The following is a 19,355-nucleotide window of genomic DNA, read 5'->3' as shown; positions in this document are numbered from 1 at the left end:
GACCTGGCCTCGAAACCATAACCTGAGAACAGGCTTGTCAAAATTTAAAATTAATATAACTTTTGAAATAAAACTTTTTCATCATAAATTTGAATTTTACACAAACCTGTAAATTCTTAAGCACGTATCAGCGGTTGATCCAGGATTCTTGAAAAGGGGGGCCCGACCAGTTGCTAATCGGGTTGGGGGCCCAGGGCGACACCCAAAAATTGATTCATTATTAATCTTATGAATAGAATAGAATATTTATCCAACCAATTTGGGCCCACAGTGGAGCATAAAGATGAACAATGTCCGAAATCATAGTCATAAATAACAATAAACAAAACAAACAATTGTATATTGAACAGAGAGTTAGCTGTCAACTTTTAGGATGCATGAAATGTATACAAATAGTATATGTATCATGACTATAATAATGCCTATACGTGTATTGTACTATGTTTTTTTCTCATATTAAAATTTTCATTTAAATGTTGGCATAATAAAACAAACTCAGAATCTTCATTTGACATAATCCATATAAACAGGTCCACATTATTAAGCAGTATTAAATTTGGAAAAGTTTTAAAGATTTTGTTTAAAAACTCTCCTCTGGAATCAACATACAGTGGACATTCTAGCAAAAAATATATTCCATTCCCAGTTAGACTTGAAGTACAGTAACGACAAACTCTTTCACATGCACCTGGGAAGAATTACATTTTTACCACTTTTATTAAGTATCCTTTCATATCTACCCGTCTCTACCCTTAAGCAATGATTACTAATTCTGAGTTTTGTGAGAATTACCCGATTGTCCCGGTTTTTCATATCCAAGTATTTTTCAAAATTGAATGACCTTTTATACTTAAAATATGTACTTAATTTACCAAATTCTTCTAAGTAATTGGTACGGATATCTTTCCAAGAGTTTTAAAAAAAATTGTAATTGCTTTTTAATGTATAATTTAAATTTGTTTTCACTTAATTTTTTGCAAAGGGACAAATTAATATGTAGTTTTTCACTGTAGAATAATATACTGGAGTACCAATCACTGTTGATGGTGTTTGACTTGCACTCATTGGCAGCTGCCTCCAGTAAATTAGATGATGTATGTTCTAGTCTATACCAGTACATGAAAATTTGCTTTAACATACCTATATATAATGGATACCTTCCCAGTTCAGAAAAGATTCCTACGTTTGTACAAGTTTAAGATATCCCCATAATATATTTACAGTGTATGTATATGCATATTTTTGGACACAAAAAGGGGGGGGGGGCTCCTGCCTCCCCCTCTAAATCCGCCAGTGCGTATGTTAATTAAATGTCAAGATATTCAAAAGTAAAATATTTCACTTAAATCTGTTCTCAGTTTATGTCTCGAGGCTTGTGTAAAACCATCTGTAGTGCTAGTAATTAATACCGGTATCTCGTGTCTTTTATGGTGAACATCACATGACCTCTTCGTATTTAACTAAATGCATCATCCCCGAGTTAAATATACCCCTCAATAAATTGAACAAACATCTACAACAATAAGAACACGAATGATGTTCATGGATACTTGTGAACTGGATCTTCAACCCCCCCCCCCCCCCCCAATTCGAGACTATTAAAGAAAGAGAGCGAGAGCCAGGATAGTATTCAGCATATCAATGACCAAGTGGATAACATAATAATAAAGAGAGTGAGAGCCAGGATTGTATTCAGCATATCAATGACCAAGTGGATAACATAATTTTTCTTCCTACAACATAGCCTGCTTCTGGTTAGCTTCATGTTTGAAACATGTAACTATAACATAACTAAGATATCCTTTTAAAAGTTTCTTTTTTTTTCCTTTTTTTTTTTTTATAGTTTTTGAATGGTTCTAAGGCCAAAAAAAAATAAGTCTTGTTTCCTGCTACCCGACCTACCCTATTTTTTTGTACCCAACCCTAAAGTTTTTTTTTATTTTGGAAGAAAAAAAATTGGGAATTTTCGGAATTTCATCGTTCTGTCACCGTAATCGGTTTCCGTGTTAACACAATACAAGCATTTCAAGAAATTCTTGTTTTAAATATTGACTTTAATAAAATACCACTTGAGTTGTGCATAAAAAGATATGAAATTTAATTTTGATAGACAATATTGACCTGTGACATATTTAATTTATCTTGTATTAGTTCGTATCCAAAAAAATGTTGTCGGAAAAAAAAATAAAATAAAAATATAAAATAAAATGATTTTCCTACTAACCTACCCTATTTTTTTCAGGCTGGTAGCAGGAAACAAGACTATTTTGCAGCGATATATTGATTATATTGTTCGTGATATGCGTATCGTATCTTCACAACGATACTGTGATACTTTTATTTGTTATATGTCAAAACAGTTATCGTACTGAAATAATACTTCGTACAACTTTTAACACATACAAAAACACGGAGGACAAAAATGTGATCGAAATTGATATAACCAATCTACCGGCCAAATCTACTTTAATGTTCCCTCATTATTCAAGTCATGTTCTATTGTTATAATAGTAAACTGGTTTAACAGTTAGTGTGGTTATTTGAAATTGAAAATTATACACAGTGTACTGCTTAAAAAATCAACTGAAAATTCTGAATGATTAAACCAATTTTTTAAACAATATATCGTGAAAAAGTATAACAAACCCAGGTGTCATACATGTAAATCGGGGAAGGGGGTCTCCTGTTCACAAGTACTTGTGTAAGTGAACGCTCCGCTATAACTGTCCAAGTCCAAGACACCTTATTTTCGCGAGAGTATAATATAAGCAAGATTTTTTTAAAAAAGAATTTCGGTTATTGTTTTATAAAATCTTAAATTATAAATGTACGCAAGATTTAAATTTTTGCGAATAGAAGCTCTTTATATAATCGCGCAAAAATAAAGTTCTCGCAAAGTAAAAGCGATTATATATGGCACCAGTAATACTAGACACACATTGAAACCCCTGAGTTATGATTTTGCTAGCTTTAATGACGTCTACTCTGATGAATTAATATAACACAGCAAAACTGTTAAAGGGCCATAGACACAGATTTGAATCCTTCAAAATTTTCGATAGCATTATACATGTACGAGGGCCGTTCAAAAATTACGCGGACTTGTTTCACAGAAAATATATTTGACGACATAATCAATCAGAAAGTCATAAATAATATAAAAGAATCTTTTTATATATGATCATCAAAATTTTATATCAAAATACTGTAAACTGGTATCAATTTCAAGTGATTTAACAGGACATCTTATTAAGTCATGGCGCAGTAAAACCTTCAACGTCTCGGGCGTTTAAAATAATGGGAGCTTTCATTTTCTCAATATTTTCCCTTAGTATTTGATATTGTATAGTTTGGGTTACCTTATCCACTCAGAATAAACATCCATATACCATTTCCGATTCAGCTTAAAAACTATAAAACTATTATTGTGGGTTTTAGTTTGTGTTAAACCCCAAAACTGCAGATATTTCTTAAGTTAAGTTTAACGTCAGTCGATCTCAATTACATTCGTAACAGTCCAGATCAGTGTTTTGTCGATGAACTTCTTCCATCCCCCTTTTGCCTTTTGGCTACGGTCTAACAGTCTAAAATTCTTTTTTACATTTTGTAGAGATGTGTCGGATATTCCGCTGGTTTACAACATGTTTCATGAGAATTATTTTGGGTCTCTATTGGCGTTTTTCCAGCATGATTCATGATTTGATAAAAGTGCGCTGCTCCGTCAAATCACGAAACGTCATTTTTGCAGTTGATTTCGTAGGGGTCACACCGGAGAAAAATTACAATATCTCTGTTATTACTTCAAATATTACGTCAGAAATCTAAAGACTTAATAACAAAACAATAAAAAGAAATTTTAGAGAAAATTATCGTATAATATCGTGAAATATTGAAAATAACTGTATAAAATTTTGGATACCGCATGTTTGTTTTTCAACATTTTTGCCGTGCTCCGTGCATCACCATCAGCAGTATCAAACAGCAATAATTTTATGAGATATTAAATAAAATCAAAAAAATTTACCAAGAATTTATTGGAATCTTTAGAAAATATGTTCCTGTGAAATTTCAATTCTACATGATGTCTGTAAGAGTAAATAATAACAGAGTCCGCGTAATTTTTGAACGGCCCTCGTATGACTTGCATATTACAAAAGCGTTTTAGAGGCATGTTCAGATATTTCTTTTATTTGAATATTATCCAAACTACGAATTTTGGATGTGTTTGATTGTTGTGCGTATTCACATTTTCATACCCTAAATTTTTTTTCTTTGAATTTTCAAGAAAAGTGTGAAATCTACAGTGTATTGATAAAAGATATGAAAAACTACGAGGGTCATTCAAAAAATATGTAGACTTTTTTCATAACTTTTTAGTTAACGTCATATCATGACCAAATTTGGGAAAAAAATAAAATAAATCTAAATAAATAGAATTAAAACATCAATATACCCTGGTATATTTCAAAATTAATAAATTTGAATGTTTGTTGTTTAATTAACGTCCCTCTCGAGAATTTTTCTGTCATATGGAGACGCCGCCACTTGCCAGTGGAGGGCTGCAAATTGACCTATACCATTGAGCAGGGAGGGATCTTTTTCGTGCCAGCACCTACATGTACTGCGACACGGGACCTCGATTTATGCGGTCTCATCCGAAGGACGTCTCCACATCCCCAAAATTGTTTAAAATTTAAACTGCAAAAATGGGATCTTGGCACGTCAAAATTTTATTATTTATTCAAAATATACTGTAATATTTACATTTGCTGTGTTTTTCTACTAAGCCAACTGTGAAATTGATTTGAAAACCATTTTGTGTATACTCACGCGTAGAAATACACACGGAGAAACTCGCGCTAAAGTGACGTCACAGTGAGGCTACAGAGATGTTAATAAAAAAAAATATGACGATATAGGGCAGAGAAAAATTCAAACATTGAGTATATTTTTGGTGCATTTAAACATGTAAAATGTAAATGTAAGGAATGTTTTGTTTTGTGTGAGTTACTGGTGTGTAAGTCACACAGACTTGTCAGTAGGCAAATTTCATGAAGCGCTCTAGCGCTTCATGAAAAATATGCCTACGTGCAAGTCTGTGTGATTTACACACCTATAATTCACACTAAACTTAAAAACATTCCTTAAATGTCTACAGTTATATCCTTGTAAAATGGTGTTAAAACAAAATGAAAAAAAAAAACACTCCAATTGAGTATTATTACACCATTTCATATGCCAAATAATTGCTTCGCTGAACAGAAATCAATTGCAGAAGACATATCATCTTCGTTAGCTAAGGGTTTCCGATCCAAAATCTACTCTACAATTTGGTTTTGCAATCGGGAAAACGCTTACATGTGTGCGAATGTTTTGAGCCTTAGAGACTCTGTATCGGACGATTGACGGCCTGAAATGAAACGGATTATTAGTAAAATTCTGGTCAAAACCGTTAGTAACGTCATGGAAAGTGATTGGAGCTTCATCCTTGCATATAACTGGTGAATGCAGAGCTTCAAAAAAAAAATTAAAACCTTGTGATACTAGAATAAATGTTAGCAAATTTAGAAACTTTTTAAAATAAATAGGTGAGGCGCCAGACTGTATGTGAAATATAGAGGTGGAGTATTTTTAATAAACTGTAATGGCATCATGTTTTTGACGTTACGTTGTTAAGACTGCTCCATGGTGACAAAACGAAAAGAAACTGCATGTATTTTAATAATGTGCTAATCTTATACTTCTTTATAATAATATGACAAGAGACATTTTCTACGTATATTTTGAATGACCCCTCGTATAATAAGAAAAGTAAGATAGTAAACCAACACATCAGCGTTGTCTGTTCATGTGTATACTTAGTATGAGCAAATCAAATACACCCGGTAAACCTAAAGATAACTGAGCTTTGCCCAGTAAACCAACACAGATGTTTGTTGTAAGATTATGAAAAAAACTGTTGTCATTGAATATCATAACAAAACCACTGTTATTATTGAAAATTTGTCATCGAATATTATGAAAAACACTGTTGTCATTGAATATCAAGCAAGTTCAATTCATTAGACTTAAGTTATTTTTCAAATTAGATAAATGAAAAATTGTAAACAAGTTAGCAATACAACTGTGTCTACGCCCCTTCAAGTGTTTTTTTTCCAAAAACACACACTCTGAGGCTAAAAAAAACCTCAATACTTGATAGATTTAATAAAAGAAGTGAATGATTATTATAGTACATTCCCAAGTGAAAGGTGAAGTTTATGCCCATTTAACGTTGTTAGTAAATGAAAGGCAGTGCAAACTCTTGTATGTAAGATGTCCTACATTTTACTCTACTAAAAAATAAAAAGAAACCCATAATATTGACTTAAACTATTATTTAAAAAAAACAAAAAAAAATTTTTATGAAGTTTCCAAAGTAAAAAATTAAGAACTTGTTTGCTACTATATACAGGGTAATTCTCGCCCCATGTCATTTTCATGCTATCATATCTGTACACGAGTTTGCCCCTTTAAAAATGCTCAGACAGTCACGTAATATCAGAAAGGGGGATGGTCCTCCCACTTTTTTTCCAAAAATAACATTTTACTATTGAAAATGTGGCCTGTCAAAGTTTTCTTTCTGGTAAGTTGTCAATTTTTTTTTCTGGCACCCCCTCCCCCCACCCATATTCAAGAACGATACTACGTGTCTGCCATGAACATTAATTTGTGCTATAGAGAGATAATTATTTTTGTTGAATTTCCCCCATTTATATTCGCTCTCTGGTGATAAGGGTGAAAATTTTTCAGTACACAGCATGAATATACAGGAGAAGAAAAACATAAAAAGATGAAAGTGTAAATACTTGTTATATCCTGAAATTAAGCAAACAATGAAAGATTTGAGCAATGTTTAATAAGAAATCACAACAGGAAAAAAAAAACATTGGAAAAAAAAAAGTTGAAGCATAAATGCCAATCAAATCATCCTGAAGTAAATACAATTCATCAGAATACACACTTTGCTTGAAAAATACTCAGTTATGCTTTTAAAACTCAGAATAAAACATGTCCAATATATTTAACCAGTAATGTTTGTTGCCAAATGTAAAACAACTGACTATATTTTTTTAATGAAATCAACAGAGAAAGAAGATGTTTAATATCATATTTCAATTTTAAAAATATTCAAGTTTCAGAATTTTCCTATTTTGTGAAAATCTAGTATTATACAAGTAATATGACTTTATCTCTTCTTAAATTTCTATCATTTCAAGCATATTGTGTAATTAAAATAGATTTATGGATATACATCAAACATCATGTTCTTTCAATTGAATATTTGATTGATATTTACGATGAGCTGCCTCAGATTTCCAGGCTAGATAAGTGTTCCAGAACAGAGCCACAAAATTAACAAAAAGCACCCTGTAAAAAGAGGAGCAATTATAATTACTTATCAGTATAAAGTACTAGAGTTCTAAGGCTGTTGTAAGTTCAAGTGAAAACAAACCTAGCATTTTTAGCCTTACAGTATTCATCCCCTAACTATGCAGGACTTATTTAACACAAGAATAATCACAACTAGTTATAATTGTAACGGGGACCGTTACAGATGTTCCCCAAACGCTCCCCAACACCCTTTTGGTGTCTTATTTCCTGTAAGCTTCATTAAATAAGCCAATGAAGTATATTGATAGTTTTTTGCATTTCACGCGCACGCACGTGCATGCATGTGCAGGATGACCATGTCATCTCATCTATACTATTAATGCATCTTTATATTCTCAGTATTAAAACATTTCATCAAAAAAATAAATAAGTTCCAGCTATATCAAGTATATTGGTCATCTTAGCATTGCACGCATGCGCACCTGCATGCATGTTCATAATGACCATGCCATTTTGTCTACACTTATAATATGTCGGTTTATTCTTAGTATCAAAGCTTTTCATAAAAAAATATAAAAGTTATGGCTACATTAAGTATATTGGTCATTTAACACATTGCACGCGCGCGCATGTGCATTCATGAGCATGATGTCCACATCATCTTGTCTACACTTTTAATATATCTGTATATTCTTAATATCAAAGCTTTTCATAAAAAAATATAAAAATTACGGCTATATTAAGTATATTGGTCATTTAACACATTGCACGCGCGCGCACGTGCATGCATGCATGCATGCATGTGCACGATGACCATGTCGTCTTGTCTACACTTTTAATATATATAAAAATTTTGAATATCAAAGCATCTCATCAAAAAGTATAAAAGTTACGAGTATATCAAGTATATTTGTCATTTTACGCTTTGCGCGTGCGCACACGTGCATGCATGTGCATGTTGACCATGTCATCTTGTTTACACTTTTAATATATCCTTATATTCTGAGTATCAAAGCATTTCATCAAAAAATATAAAAGTTACAGCTATATCAAGTATATTGGTCATTTTACGCATTGCACGCGCACGCACGTGCATGCACGTGCGCTCAAAATGACCTTGATTCCGCAAATCTACATAACATGCCTATTAACCCTAAAAAGGTTTCACCTCAATCGGATGAGTAGTTGACGAGATCACTCGCGGACAAAAAAGTACCCAGGAAGAAGAAGAAGAAGAAAAATAATAATAACTAGTATTAATTGTAACGGGGACCGTTACAGATGTTCCCCAAACGCTCCCCAACTTCCTTTTGGTGTTTTATTCCCTGTAAGCTTCATTAAATAAGGCAATCAAGTATATTGGTTTTTTACGCATTACACGCGCGCGCACGGGCATGCATGTACAAAATGACCATGTCAACTTGTCTACACTTTTAATACATCTTTATATTCAAATTTCATCAAAAGATAAAAAAAATTCGGCTATATTAAGTATATCTGTCATTTTACGCATTGCAAGCGCGCGCACGTGCATGCATGTCCATGATGACCGTGTCGTCTTGTCAACACTATTAATATATCTACATATTTTGAGTATCAAAGCATTTCAACAAAAAGTATAAAAGTTACAGCTATATCAAGTATATTGGTCATTTTAGCATTGCATGCGCACGCATGTGCATGCCTGTGCATGTTGACAATGTCGTCTTGTCTACATTTATAATATGTCTATATATTCTGAGTATCAAAGCATTACATCAAAAAATGTAAAAGTTATGGTCATATCAAGTATATTGGTAATTTTACTCATTGCATGCGTACGCACGTGCATGCATGCGCTGACCATGTCATCTTGTCTACACTATTAATATATCCTTATATTCTGAGTTTTAAAGTATTTCATCAAAAGATATGAAAGTTTTGGCTATATCAAGTATATTGGTCATTCTACTCATTGCACGCGCACGCACGTGCTTGCAAGTGCATGCATTTGTGCGCTGATCATGTCATCTTGTGTACACTTCTAATATATATTTATATTCTGAGTTTCAAAGCAATTCATCAAAAAATACACAAGTTAAGTCTATATAATTTGTATTGGTTATTTCAATCTTTGCGCATGCGCACACGTGCATGTATGTGCATTCTGACTATGTCATCTTGTCTACACTTTTAATATATCCTGATATCCTGAGTATTAAAGCATTTCATCAAAAGATATGAAAGTTATAGCTATATCAAGTATATCTGTCATTTTACTCATTGCACGCGCGCGCACGTACACGTACGTGCATGCATGTGTGCGCTGATCAAGTCTTCTGGTGTACACCTCTAATATATATTTATATTCTGAGTTTCAATGCAATTCATCAAAAAATGTACAAGTTAAGTCTATATCAATTGTATTGGTTATTTCAATCAATGCGCATGCGCGCACGTGCATGTATGCACATTCTGACCATGTCATCTTGTCTACACTATTAATATATCCTTATATTCTGAGTATCAAAGCATTTCATCAAAAAATATAAAAGTTACAGCTATATCAAGTATATTGGTCATTTTACGCTTTGCACGCGCATGCACGTGCATGCGCTTGCGCGCAAAATGACCTTCGTTCCGCAAATCTACATAACATTCCTATTAACCCTAAAAAGGTTTCACCTCAATCGGATGTGTAGTTTCGGAGATCACTCACGGACAAAAAAGTACCCAGGAAGAAAAATAATAATAACTAGAAACCTTGTTGCCATGGCAACAAGAAGGTCTTCCGTCCCTTTTCTGTCTTCATAGATGTTGATTCCTCTTTAAACAACTTGTTATGTTGTGCATTCCCTGTCACACCTTAATACGAAAAATAGTTCCTTCGCCATGCGCTCGGCACTTTGAAGTTAAAGTTGCGGATATTTTGGATGAGACCTTAAAAACCGAGGCCCCATGTCACAGCAGGTGTTGGCACGATAAAGATCCCTCACTGCTCAATGGCCCTGAGTGCCGAGTAAAAGTCTAAATTTGAAGCCCTTCACCGGTGGTCACGTCTCTATATGAGTGAAAAATTCTCGAATGGGACTTAAAACAACATACAGTCAATCAATCAATCAATCATACATAAAATATAATTAAACGTTTATATTTTGAAAATATTGCAAAACTGGAACAAAAAAAATACGAGATATCATTTTAGGAGGGGGAAGGACCTATGTTCCAAAACATCTTTGTGTGAATTTTTTTTTAAATTTTTGAGATTCTCACACTTAATTGTACAAAATATAAAATTATGTTAAATATTTTTTTTAATTTAAGATCTACATGTATCTACAATATTTTGTTTTATTTTACCCGATTTCATGCATTTCAGGTCCCCCCCCCCCCTCCCTGAGTCAGCACCACACACACATAACAAAATGATTGACACTTCACGTGAAAGCGTATTTTTTCACATACTGTTTCAAGTATACAGATTTTTATGTGTTTCATTGTGTTAATACACTGCATTCCATTAATTAACCATACCTTTATCCGCTAAGTCGCTTTGAGCTCTTAATTATGGCGGATCTTGCTCTAAACTAAATGTCATTGAAGTTACCTCTCATTTGAAATTGCTATTTTTATTTAATCAAGATGAGAAAATAATAAATTCTACTTTCAAAATATAATTTGACAAATCTCCGATTTGTGATTCAATTGCATAGGTACCTAGCTACATTAACATCTTTACCTTATTTTGTCATATCACACACATATGCACATTAATTAGTGCAAAATTCAACTGCAAACTCTTTATGAAGGAGTAAAAAGACACAGTACCATTGTGAAGTCAAACACCATTGCTCTGACGTTGAACGACATAGCCCCCCCCCCCCCCCCCCCCCCCCCCACTTAAAGATAAAATATTACATTTGAGCCCAAACAACAGTGTGAAAAAAATCGGACATTCTTGGGATTGAATAGTGCAAAATTTAACTGCAAACTCTTTATGAAGGAGTAAAAAGACACAGTGCCATTGTGAAGTCAAACACCATTGCTCTGACGTTGAACGACATAGCCCCCCCCCCCTTTGAATATAAATAAAATATTACATTTGAGCCCAAACAATAGTGTGAACAAATTTGGACATTCTGGGGATTGAATACGAGTTGCCCGCGTGAAAATTCAACATGCTTACCATTACGCTATCAAAGATCATCGTATCAAAGTAGCAAGCATAAATATCTAGAGTACGGGTTAATCTATTTTTGAATAAATTATATATTTAGCATTCTGATAAGATTCTCTATTTAACCTATAAATATCATAAAAAAATAATGAAAAAGAAAAAAGTTCAAAAAACTACCCTTTTTAAATCACTTCCTGTGACGACCGGAAGTGGCGACGACACACGAAATGTTTCCATCACACATCTACAAATCACCTTCTATCATACCTGAAAGTTTCAGACTCCTACTTTTAACAGTTTCCGAGAACATTCACGGACTAGATTTTTAGTGGAAAAAGTGAAAAATCGTAATAATTCGTGACCGGAAGTGAATTTTTCCAAACTTTTTCAATATTTCAAAATGGCATGAGATAACACATCATTCCTGAAAATTTGGCTGAAAATGATTGAGTAGTTTTTGAGATATCGCGATTTGAAAAGGTCAGAAAAATAAAAATGAAAAATAATAATAATAATAATAATAAGAAACAGTAGAATCACTATAAGGTCTTCCGTGAAGACGGAAGACCTTAATAATAATAATAAGAAACAGAGTAAAAACAATATGTTCCCAAACTTCGTTTGGGGAACATAATAATAAGAAACAGAGTAAAAACAATATGTTCCCCAACTTCGTTTGGGGAACATAATGAAATAATGATATTCTCAATATAAAATGTCTGAATAATTCAACAATGAAAGTATTTTAATGTAGCAGTTTTTTTTGTTTTTGTTTTTGTTTTTTATTAGGGGAAGTGGGGGTTGTGGGACTGTTGCTTTGTTATTCTTTTATGCTTTCTTTTTTTTTGGGGGGGGGGGGGGGGGGAGAAGGGTGTGTGTGGCTTTTCATGTTTTGGGCTCTTCGTCAAGGAACTATTCCTTTAATATGATGTGTAATTGAAGACATTACTCAATTCTAAAGAAAATTTTGTTAGTAATAAAGAAACTATCATTATTAAGCTACAGATGTATTAATTTGCAGTTAATACAGATTTTTCATATATATATATATTTTTTTTTTTACAAAAAGCCATCTTTTGGGGTGACAAATGTTGACTTTTACACCTACATGTATTTCATAAATTTTCAAATGCAATATTAAAATAAAAACTTAGGGAATAAATATGAAGTCTGTATATTTCACCTAGAACTATACTTTCTACATTTTTCAAATTACAAATGTTACATACAGTAGAACCTCATTAGTCGGGATTCAAATAATCCATAGACACTTAACCTTCCCGACAAAACTTGTTAGGAACAGAATTTTTATTGATTTATACCAATTATTAAAAGTACATTTCATTAATCAAAACGATTTGCTCAAGAACACAGCTATCTAAATTAATGAAACTTAAATGTATATAAGAAAAATGGATATAAACTGTAGAAAATCCTTTATCTTTATAATATCATGTCTATGAAACATGTTCTCAGCATTAAATCAAATGTGATGTGTTCTCAACTCAAAAAGCCCCAAGTAGGACAAAAGGAAGGAAAACCAATATTAATATACATTTAAAAGATTTCAGTGAATCCTAAAAAAAAAACTACTGAGCTTTTCATTCATTCTTGGGCTTCAACGTAAGTGAGCAGTGATGAACTAAAACACAGCACAACAGTGGTGACACCAATTGACCAAAACCACATCAATCCTTACCTGTGTTGAAGAGGCACGAATGTAAAATTAATTATCTGAGCAGCAGGCCAAATCTGACAAAGAAAAACATACGACTATTATTGTGATAAAATTTAGCTAAAATACTGGTAAAATCAAGTACACCTGTACTGCTATTATCTGATGAATCATTTAAATGAGAGGCAAAAAGACTTCAGTCTGTATTTTTCATCCTAAAATTTATCTGCAAAAAATTCTCATTGTTTTCTATAAATGATGCTAAAAGAATTTACATTTCTGTTTTTCAGCTTAGTCAATTTGATATGATTCAGAAAAAAAGATACATGTAAATTTCATTAAGCCCCTCTAATGTGATGTTTATATATAATGTACTTGCTGTCACTACTGCAAATAAATGTATACATAAACCATCTTTCAATTTTCCTTGATATTAACACTTTTTTCTTTCTTTCTTTTTTTTAACAGTTAAATGCTAATTACCTTCCAGTTTGTTGTCATGACATCATAATAATCCTACAAAAATAAAATAAAAGGCACATACATATATTATTTAACAACTCTTTTTCACCAAATCACAGCTGCAGAATTTTTATCATATTAAAGGTGAGATTTTTGCTATTTTGGAAAAGAGACATTAATTTAGCAATGGCAGGAGTTCAGGCTGAATTGTATGATTACGCCCATGATAACATCAGAGATTTTTCAGAATCTTCACTCAATGTCCCTTTATCATAGTCAGAGTGTAAAGGTAGTGGGTATAATTGGGGAAGAGGGAAACATTTGTGTTAGCTTACGGAAAGGTCTATATAATTTGTCATGTGTAAGTGAAAAACTAGGCTTTTTTTATCTGAAGTGAAACTTTATAGTGTACTATTATATAAAACATAATGCATGCAATTAAGCATAACATTGAAAATTTTCACCCCAAGAAAACCATTGTCAACCAAGGCATAGCCAAGGTTTACAATGGTTTTTGAGGAGTGAAATTTTCAATGTTACCTTCATTTACATGCAGTATTTATTATTATACTGAATGTTTCATACAATTACAAATAATGGTGAAATGAATGCACATAGATTCCCTGCAACCAATACTTTTTGGAATAACACCCATCAAACAATATTGACTATTGCTAAGTTCTATCGTGCTGGTTTCATTGTTCAGAATCAGAGGGTGACAGTGTTTTTTTTTTTTTTTTTTTTTTACAAATGTTTCTAGATGAATCAAGTTCAAGTAATTTACATGAAAGTATAATATTGAGTTACACTCCATCTAAGAATCTGCATTATGAATGCTTTGGTAGAAATGGCAATGCCCTTAATATCACTTTACCTTCTTAACTTTTTCTGCAATTTCATGTACAGGGTCTTGTCTCATAACTCCCATGGTGAAGAGAAAAAATGGCAAAAACACTGGTGCAAATAATCCCTAAAGGCAAACATTTAAAGACTATATCAAATAATTCAGAATGCTGTTTCATCAGATTTTCTAATCATCATGAAGTTAACTGTCATAAAATATACATATATATGGTTGGGTTTTTTTTGTTTGTTTGTTTTAAAAGAACAAATCCTTGATATTACTTTTCTGCCTTTTTAAAGATCAGTCTTATGAACACTTAACAAATGCAACTTTCATTCAATTGTACATAATCATAACATAAAAAAAATTAATCATTTTCTGCCAATATCATAAACAATTTCTTGATAAAAGTAATAGAATTTACTATGTATACCTGATCTGCTAGCATCATTTTCATAGGTGCATACTTTGTTTTGCCAAATATCTTATCTATTGAGAAGTACCAACCCCTAAATAATGGACCCTGAAAAAAATATTTAAAGATTTCTTGAAAGTGAGACAAAAATTGCATGTATCTTTACATTAATGCTGCTTTGATTAAGAATTCTAATGCACTGATACAAGCAATGTTTCATTAACATGTATTTACAAATTTGCATGATTCCCAGCATATTTTACAGTGTATCCACATTGAATTTTGAAATAATGTGCAGTGCAAGGGTACATATGTATGTCAGGATAACACTCTGGTCTTCATAAATTACTTTATACTTTATCCATGGCTAGATTCTTCAGTTAATGACGCAGAAATCCATATTGAGGGCTACTCTGTAATCCGCAAAGATAGGAATAGGAATGGCAGAGGTGTGTGCATGTTCATCAACAACAAGTTTGCGATCTCCCAATAAGAGATTAATTCAAACAATATAGAATCAGTCTGGGCAGAAATCTACTTACCAAAAACAGAACCATTTATAGTGGGCACAGTTTATAGACCACCCCAGGATCAACAGTTTCTTGGACATTTTGAGGAGTGCCTAGAGTGCTTAAGATCTGATTTAGATAACATTATTCTTGATTATTTTAATATTTGTATGCAAAATAAGAAAAATCCATTACATGTATATGAAGGATATAAGCAATTGTTCTTAATTTGTTTGGTCTTAGTCAATTGATTTCAAGTCCAACCAGAATCTCTGAAATGGGCTCTTCACTAATAGATCATATTTTAGTAAACAATGATGATAAAGAATGAATCCTCATAACACTGCTTTCTCACCCCTTTTTAAATGCAGAAATTTACATTTTCAAATCAAAACATTGTTATATTATAGCTAAAGTCTTCAAGCATAGTCTGTATAGATTCTCATAAAAGATTTTTTTGGGAAAGAGACTTTCAATTTATACATTATATCGACTAAATAAAATCGTATACTTCACTGTAAAATCCCGATTTCGCCATTACAGCTATGCAGGTCATTGTATTATTTGAATGAGAAGGCGGAGCGTCAATCAAGCGTGCGATTAGTATGAATACATTAGCGTGTGTTCGAGGTGTACTAAGTGTTATGATTAACTGACACCTAAAAAGCCTTTTTTCATGCTAGAGACCGACAAAATATAAGCATACATTTTTAATTTGTCTGGCTTAATTTTGATTTCTTACGAGTCGTATTTGAAATGATTTACTAGAAATTCATTTAATTATTTATACATTAAATACACAATGGAATTTGGAAACGGAACGTATAACGAGGGATACACTATTTTTCATACTTTAAAGAAACCTTTTTTTTTTCTTTTTTTTTTTTGAAAAAGAGATAATTAATCCATTTAAGCCTATTACATAATTAGAAATTTTTTCATACATATATATAATTTTTGCAAAATCCCAGTGCAACAACAAATACACGTAGGCGGTTGAATTATGATATAAAACTACACTCGGTGTATGAAAAATAGATAGTTAAGAAAGTGAAAATTTAAACGTCAATTTAACGTCAGTATCATTGCTGGTGGATAAAGAAACAGTTCAATTGCTTTGTTTCAAAAAATCCTGTTTATTCATGCCAGACAAGTTAATATGATCTTCCTCATTTAGGAATTCATTAACTTTCGAAATCCACTCCCGTACTTTTTGATCTTAACAAACTCTCTCCTTGTAGTAAGATATATAATAAATCACTCCGAGGTATTTTTAACGCTCTTTTTCATTCGACTGATTTTTTTTTTTACTAATATCTACGTTGATCGGACATGTGAAAGGGTCATACAAATGCATGTTCTTACTTTTAAACATTATGCTTTAAAAATACTTGCGAACATGGATTTTTTTTTAAAATGATCTAAAAAAAAAAAAAAATGAAATTTTGTGCCGATATAAAAAGTTATAGCATTTGCTTCAGAAGAAACATGAAGCTTCCTTCTATTCAAATTAGGGGTGCTTTTTGTGCAAATGTATTCACCCAGTGACTTTCATCCGATACAAAAGTTTTTTGAGCGCTCCGTACTTCAATTTCTTTTCATTAAGGTTTCTTCTATTGGAAGTATGCATTTGTGCACTTGTAACAAACAATTTATTTTTCTAAAGATATGATGAATTGGTGTTTTTCAAATAACAGACTATAAAATTGATGACAGTTTTAACTGAAAAAAAATCTTTCATATCTTCCAAGTCAATGAACGGAGCACTGATGTATATTTAGGAACAAGGGCAAATGTATAATATATACCCACAGTAATTTAAATTTTAGAATTCTGTATTTATGAGACACAAGCAGTAAGTGCAAGCTATATGCTACAGGCCTTCAATATAAATTGATAGATACCAAAAAAAAAAAAAAAATCAAACAAAATCGACTGAAAATCTTAACACATCTTAATCATAAAAAAAATTTCTCCCAGAATTTTAATTACCCATTTGAAAAAATGATTTGACCATTGATGGCTCGCAGACACTATACATGTACACAATGTTGCATAGGTGTGCTCAAAGCGTGGAAGTGAATAGATTTGAGTCACGTGTTCAGTGCTTTGTTATTCATGAGGTCAAAGACGGGTTGAAATTTGTAAACAAGGTGCCTTTACTATGGAGACAAGCACCCGTGATTTTGCACCTTGTTGGAAAATAACAAATGAGCGCAAGACTGTTTCAATTTCTTTCATGAATGTAAATGACTAGTATAACTCTTTACATTGACCGTATTTACAACAACTTGAAACATCCATGCGCTCCACAGGCGCTTGACGTTTTTAACCTTTCTTTCCATAAATAAAAAATCCCCCATACTATAATAATAACAAGGTTCGTCACGGTCGCCATCTTGAATTTTTCAGTTCAGCTACTTCGCCTCGATTTTTAGTCTACAATGTGTTTAAAATTAACGGATACAACCGTTTCCCTCAAGTACTTACTTTAACTATGCCTCCACTTTCGGGCAATTCAACTCAAATCACATTAAATCCTCTCTAATTCTTAAAATGTCGCTTCAAACTCAGTCTACTGCTACCGATTCCGTAAAACTTAGAAAAGGGAGGCCGGAAGTTGATGTTGTTAATATGGGAATTCCCTCTACTTAAATTTCATTGGTTAAAAGAAATATGACGTTTCGCGGGAAAAATCATGCAAAGACAGTAACAAACTTTTTCGACATGTTGAATGCTGAGCAGGCCGATGCTTTCCATAATCATCAGAAATAATATGTGAAATATTTTTTTTCTTTTATTTTGTTGAAGAAAAAATCATGAGGAAATAAAAATTATGTTTGGTCCTGGAATTCTGGTTTCTAATTTCTCTTGTAAACTAGGCCCTTGCATTCTGCATAAATATTTCTTCCCTATAGTGGTACTATTTTCAGTGTTTGGAAGCGATGGAAATTATAAAAAAAGAAGGATAGATATGTGTATGTTTATTTTTCATCACAGTGGTGAGCTGGCCAAAATCACTGAACCTCCATGTCCCCTCTTTCTACAGGCGCGAAGCTGTCTTTGCAAGTATGCAAGTGCGTTACTACACATCGTTTTAAAAAAAAAACTAGGTCTGAGAGAGAGAGAGAGAGAGAGAGAGAGAGAGAGAGAGAGATTGTTGAGAGAAAAAAAATATTAGCATCATCCGGCAAATATTTTTGTTTCAAATTATTAATTGTCATTATTTCGAATCAAATTTTATATTATTACGTCTATTTGAAATCTTTTATTGAATCATTGCCAAATCCAACTAAATCATTAATCTATTGTGAGTGTTCTATAACACATTAATAATTCTATAAGACCTTTGAGAAATTAAGTTTAATTACCGTCAAATGGCTTGATCAAATACATGTAGTATACTGGCGGATTTAAAGGGGGACAGGGGACCCGCCCCCTCCCTTTGTGTCCAAAATATACATAAGTTTAATAAAGCAATTTTTTGTGTGTGGCTGTGAGCCTCTACCCTGACCCCAAACTGGTCCCCCCTTTCAAGATTCCTGGATCCGCCACTGTAGTATATGATTTTAAAATTATTCTTGCTACCAACATTTAAAATACTTGTTGTTGAACATTATTAATACATATTATAACAGAGAGCAGACGATACAAATGTAGCGGTAAAAGATTCTGGATGCCTCAAGTACATTTACAATAAGTTTCCGAGAAAGTTAAACTTCGTGTTAAAAACAATATTACTGTCTTGTCTTTCATAAGGAAAGCCAAATACCATGCTATTCCCTGCAAGAATGTGATTGAAATATTTGTACAAGCTAGGAGCTTCCCCTCCCCCCCCCCCCCGCCCCAATCAAGGCTTCGCCTAAGACCTACGGGTGGCCTCACAGATTATATTGCCATTCATTTATTTTTAAGGGAGG

At 32.6% G+C, this 19,355-nt stretch overlaps 1 protein-coding gene across 4 annotated transcripts in view; it reads right to left on the bottom strand.

Moving 5' to 3' along the window:
• Window positions 1-19,355, bottom strand: part of LOC133189992 (uncharacterized) — a 39,246-nt gene that overhangs the window by 4,259 nt on the left and 15,632 nt on the right. For 2 of the 4 annotated variants that reach the window (XM_061325452.1, XM_061325451.1), the window contains exons 3-6: window positions 14,945-15,034; window positions 14,542-14,637; window positions 13,689-13,721; window positions 13,230-13,282 (exon numbers count right to left, since the gene is read on the bottom strand). In XM_061325452.1, coding sequence (XP_061181436.1) covers window positions 13,230-13,282; window positions 13,689-13,721; window positions 14,542-14,637; window positions 14,945-15,034 — 272 coding nt within the window. Of the gene's footprint in view, window positions 1-6,880; window positions 7,411-13,229; window positions 13,283-13,688; window positions 13,722-14,541; window positions 14,638-14,944; window positions 15,035-19,355 lie in introns of those variants that run through there. The other 2 variants (XM_061325454.1, XM_061325453.1) reach the window with 2 other exon arrangements.

This window comes from Saccostrea echinata, unplaced genomic scaffold, assembly GCF_033153115.1.
Source record: "Saccostrea echinata isolate AGI-Se365-2 ecotype Australia unplaced genomic scaffold, CSIRO_AGI_Sech_v1 ptg000020l, whole genome shotgun sequence".
NCBI lineage: Eukaryota > Metazoa > Mollusca > Bivalvia > Ostreida > Ostreidae > Saccostrea > Saccostrea echinata.
Note: the sequence above shows the minus strand (reverse complement) of the source record. Positions and strands in the feature narration are given on the sequence as shown.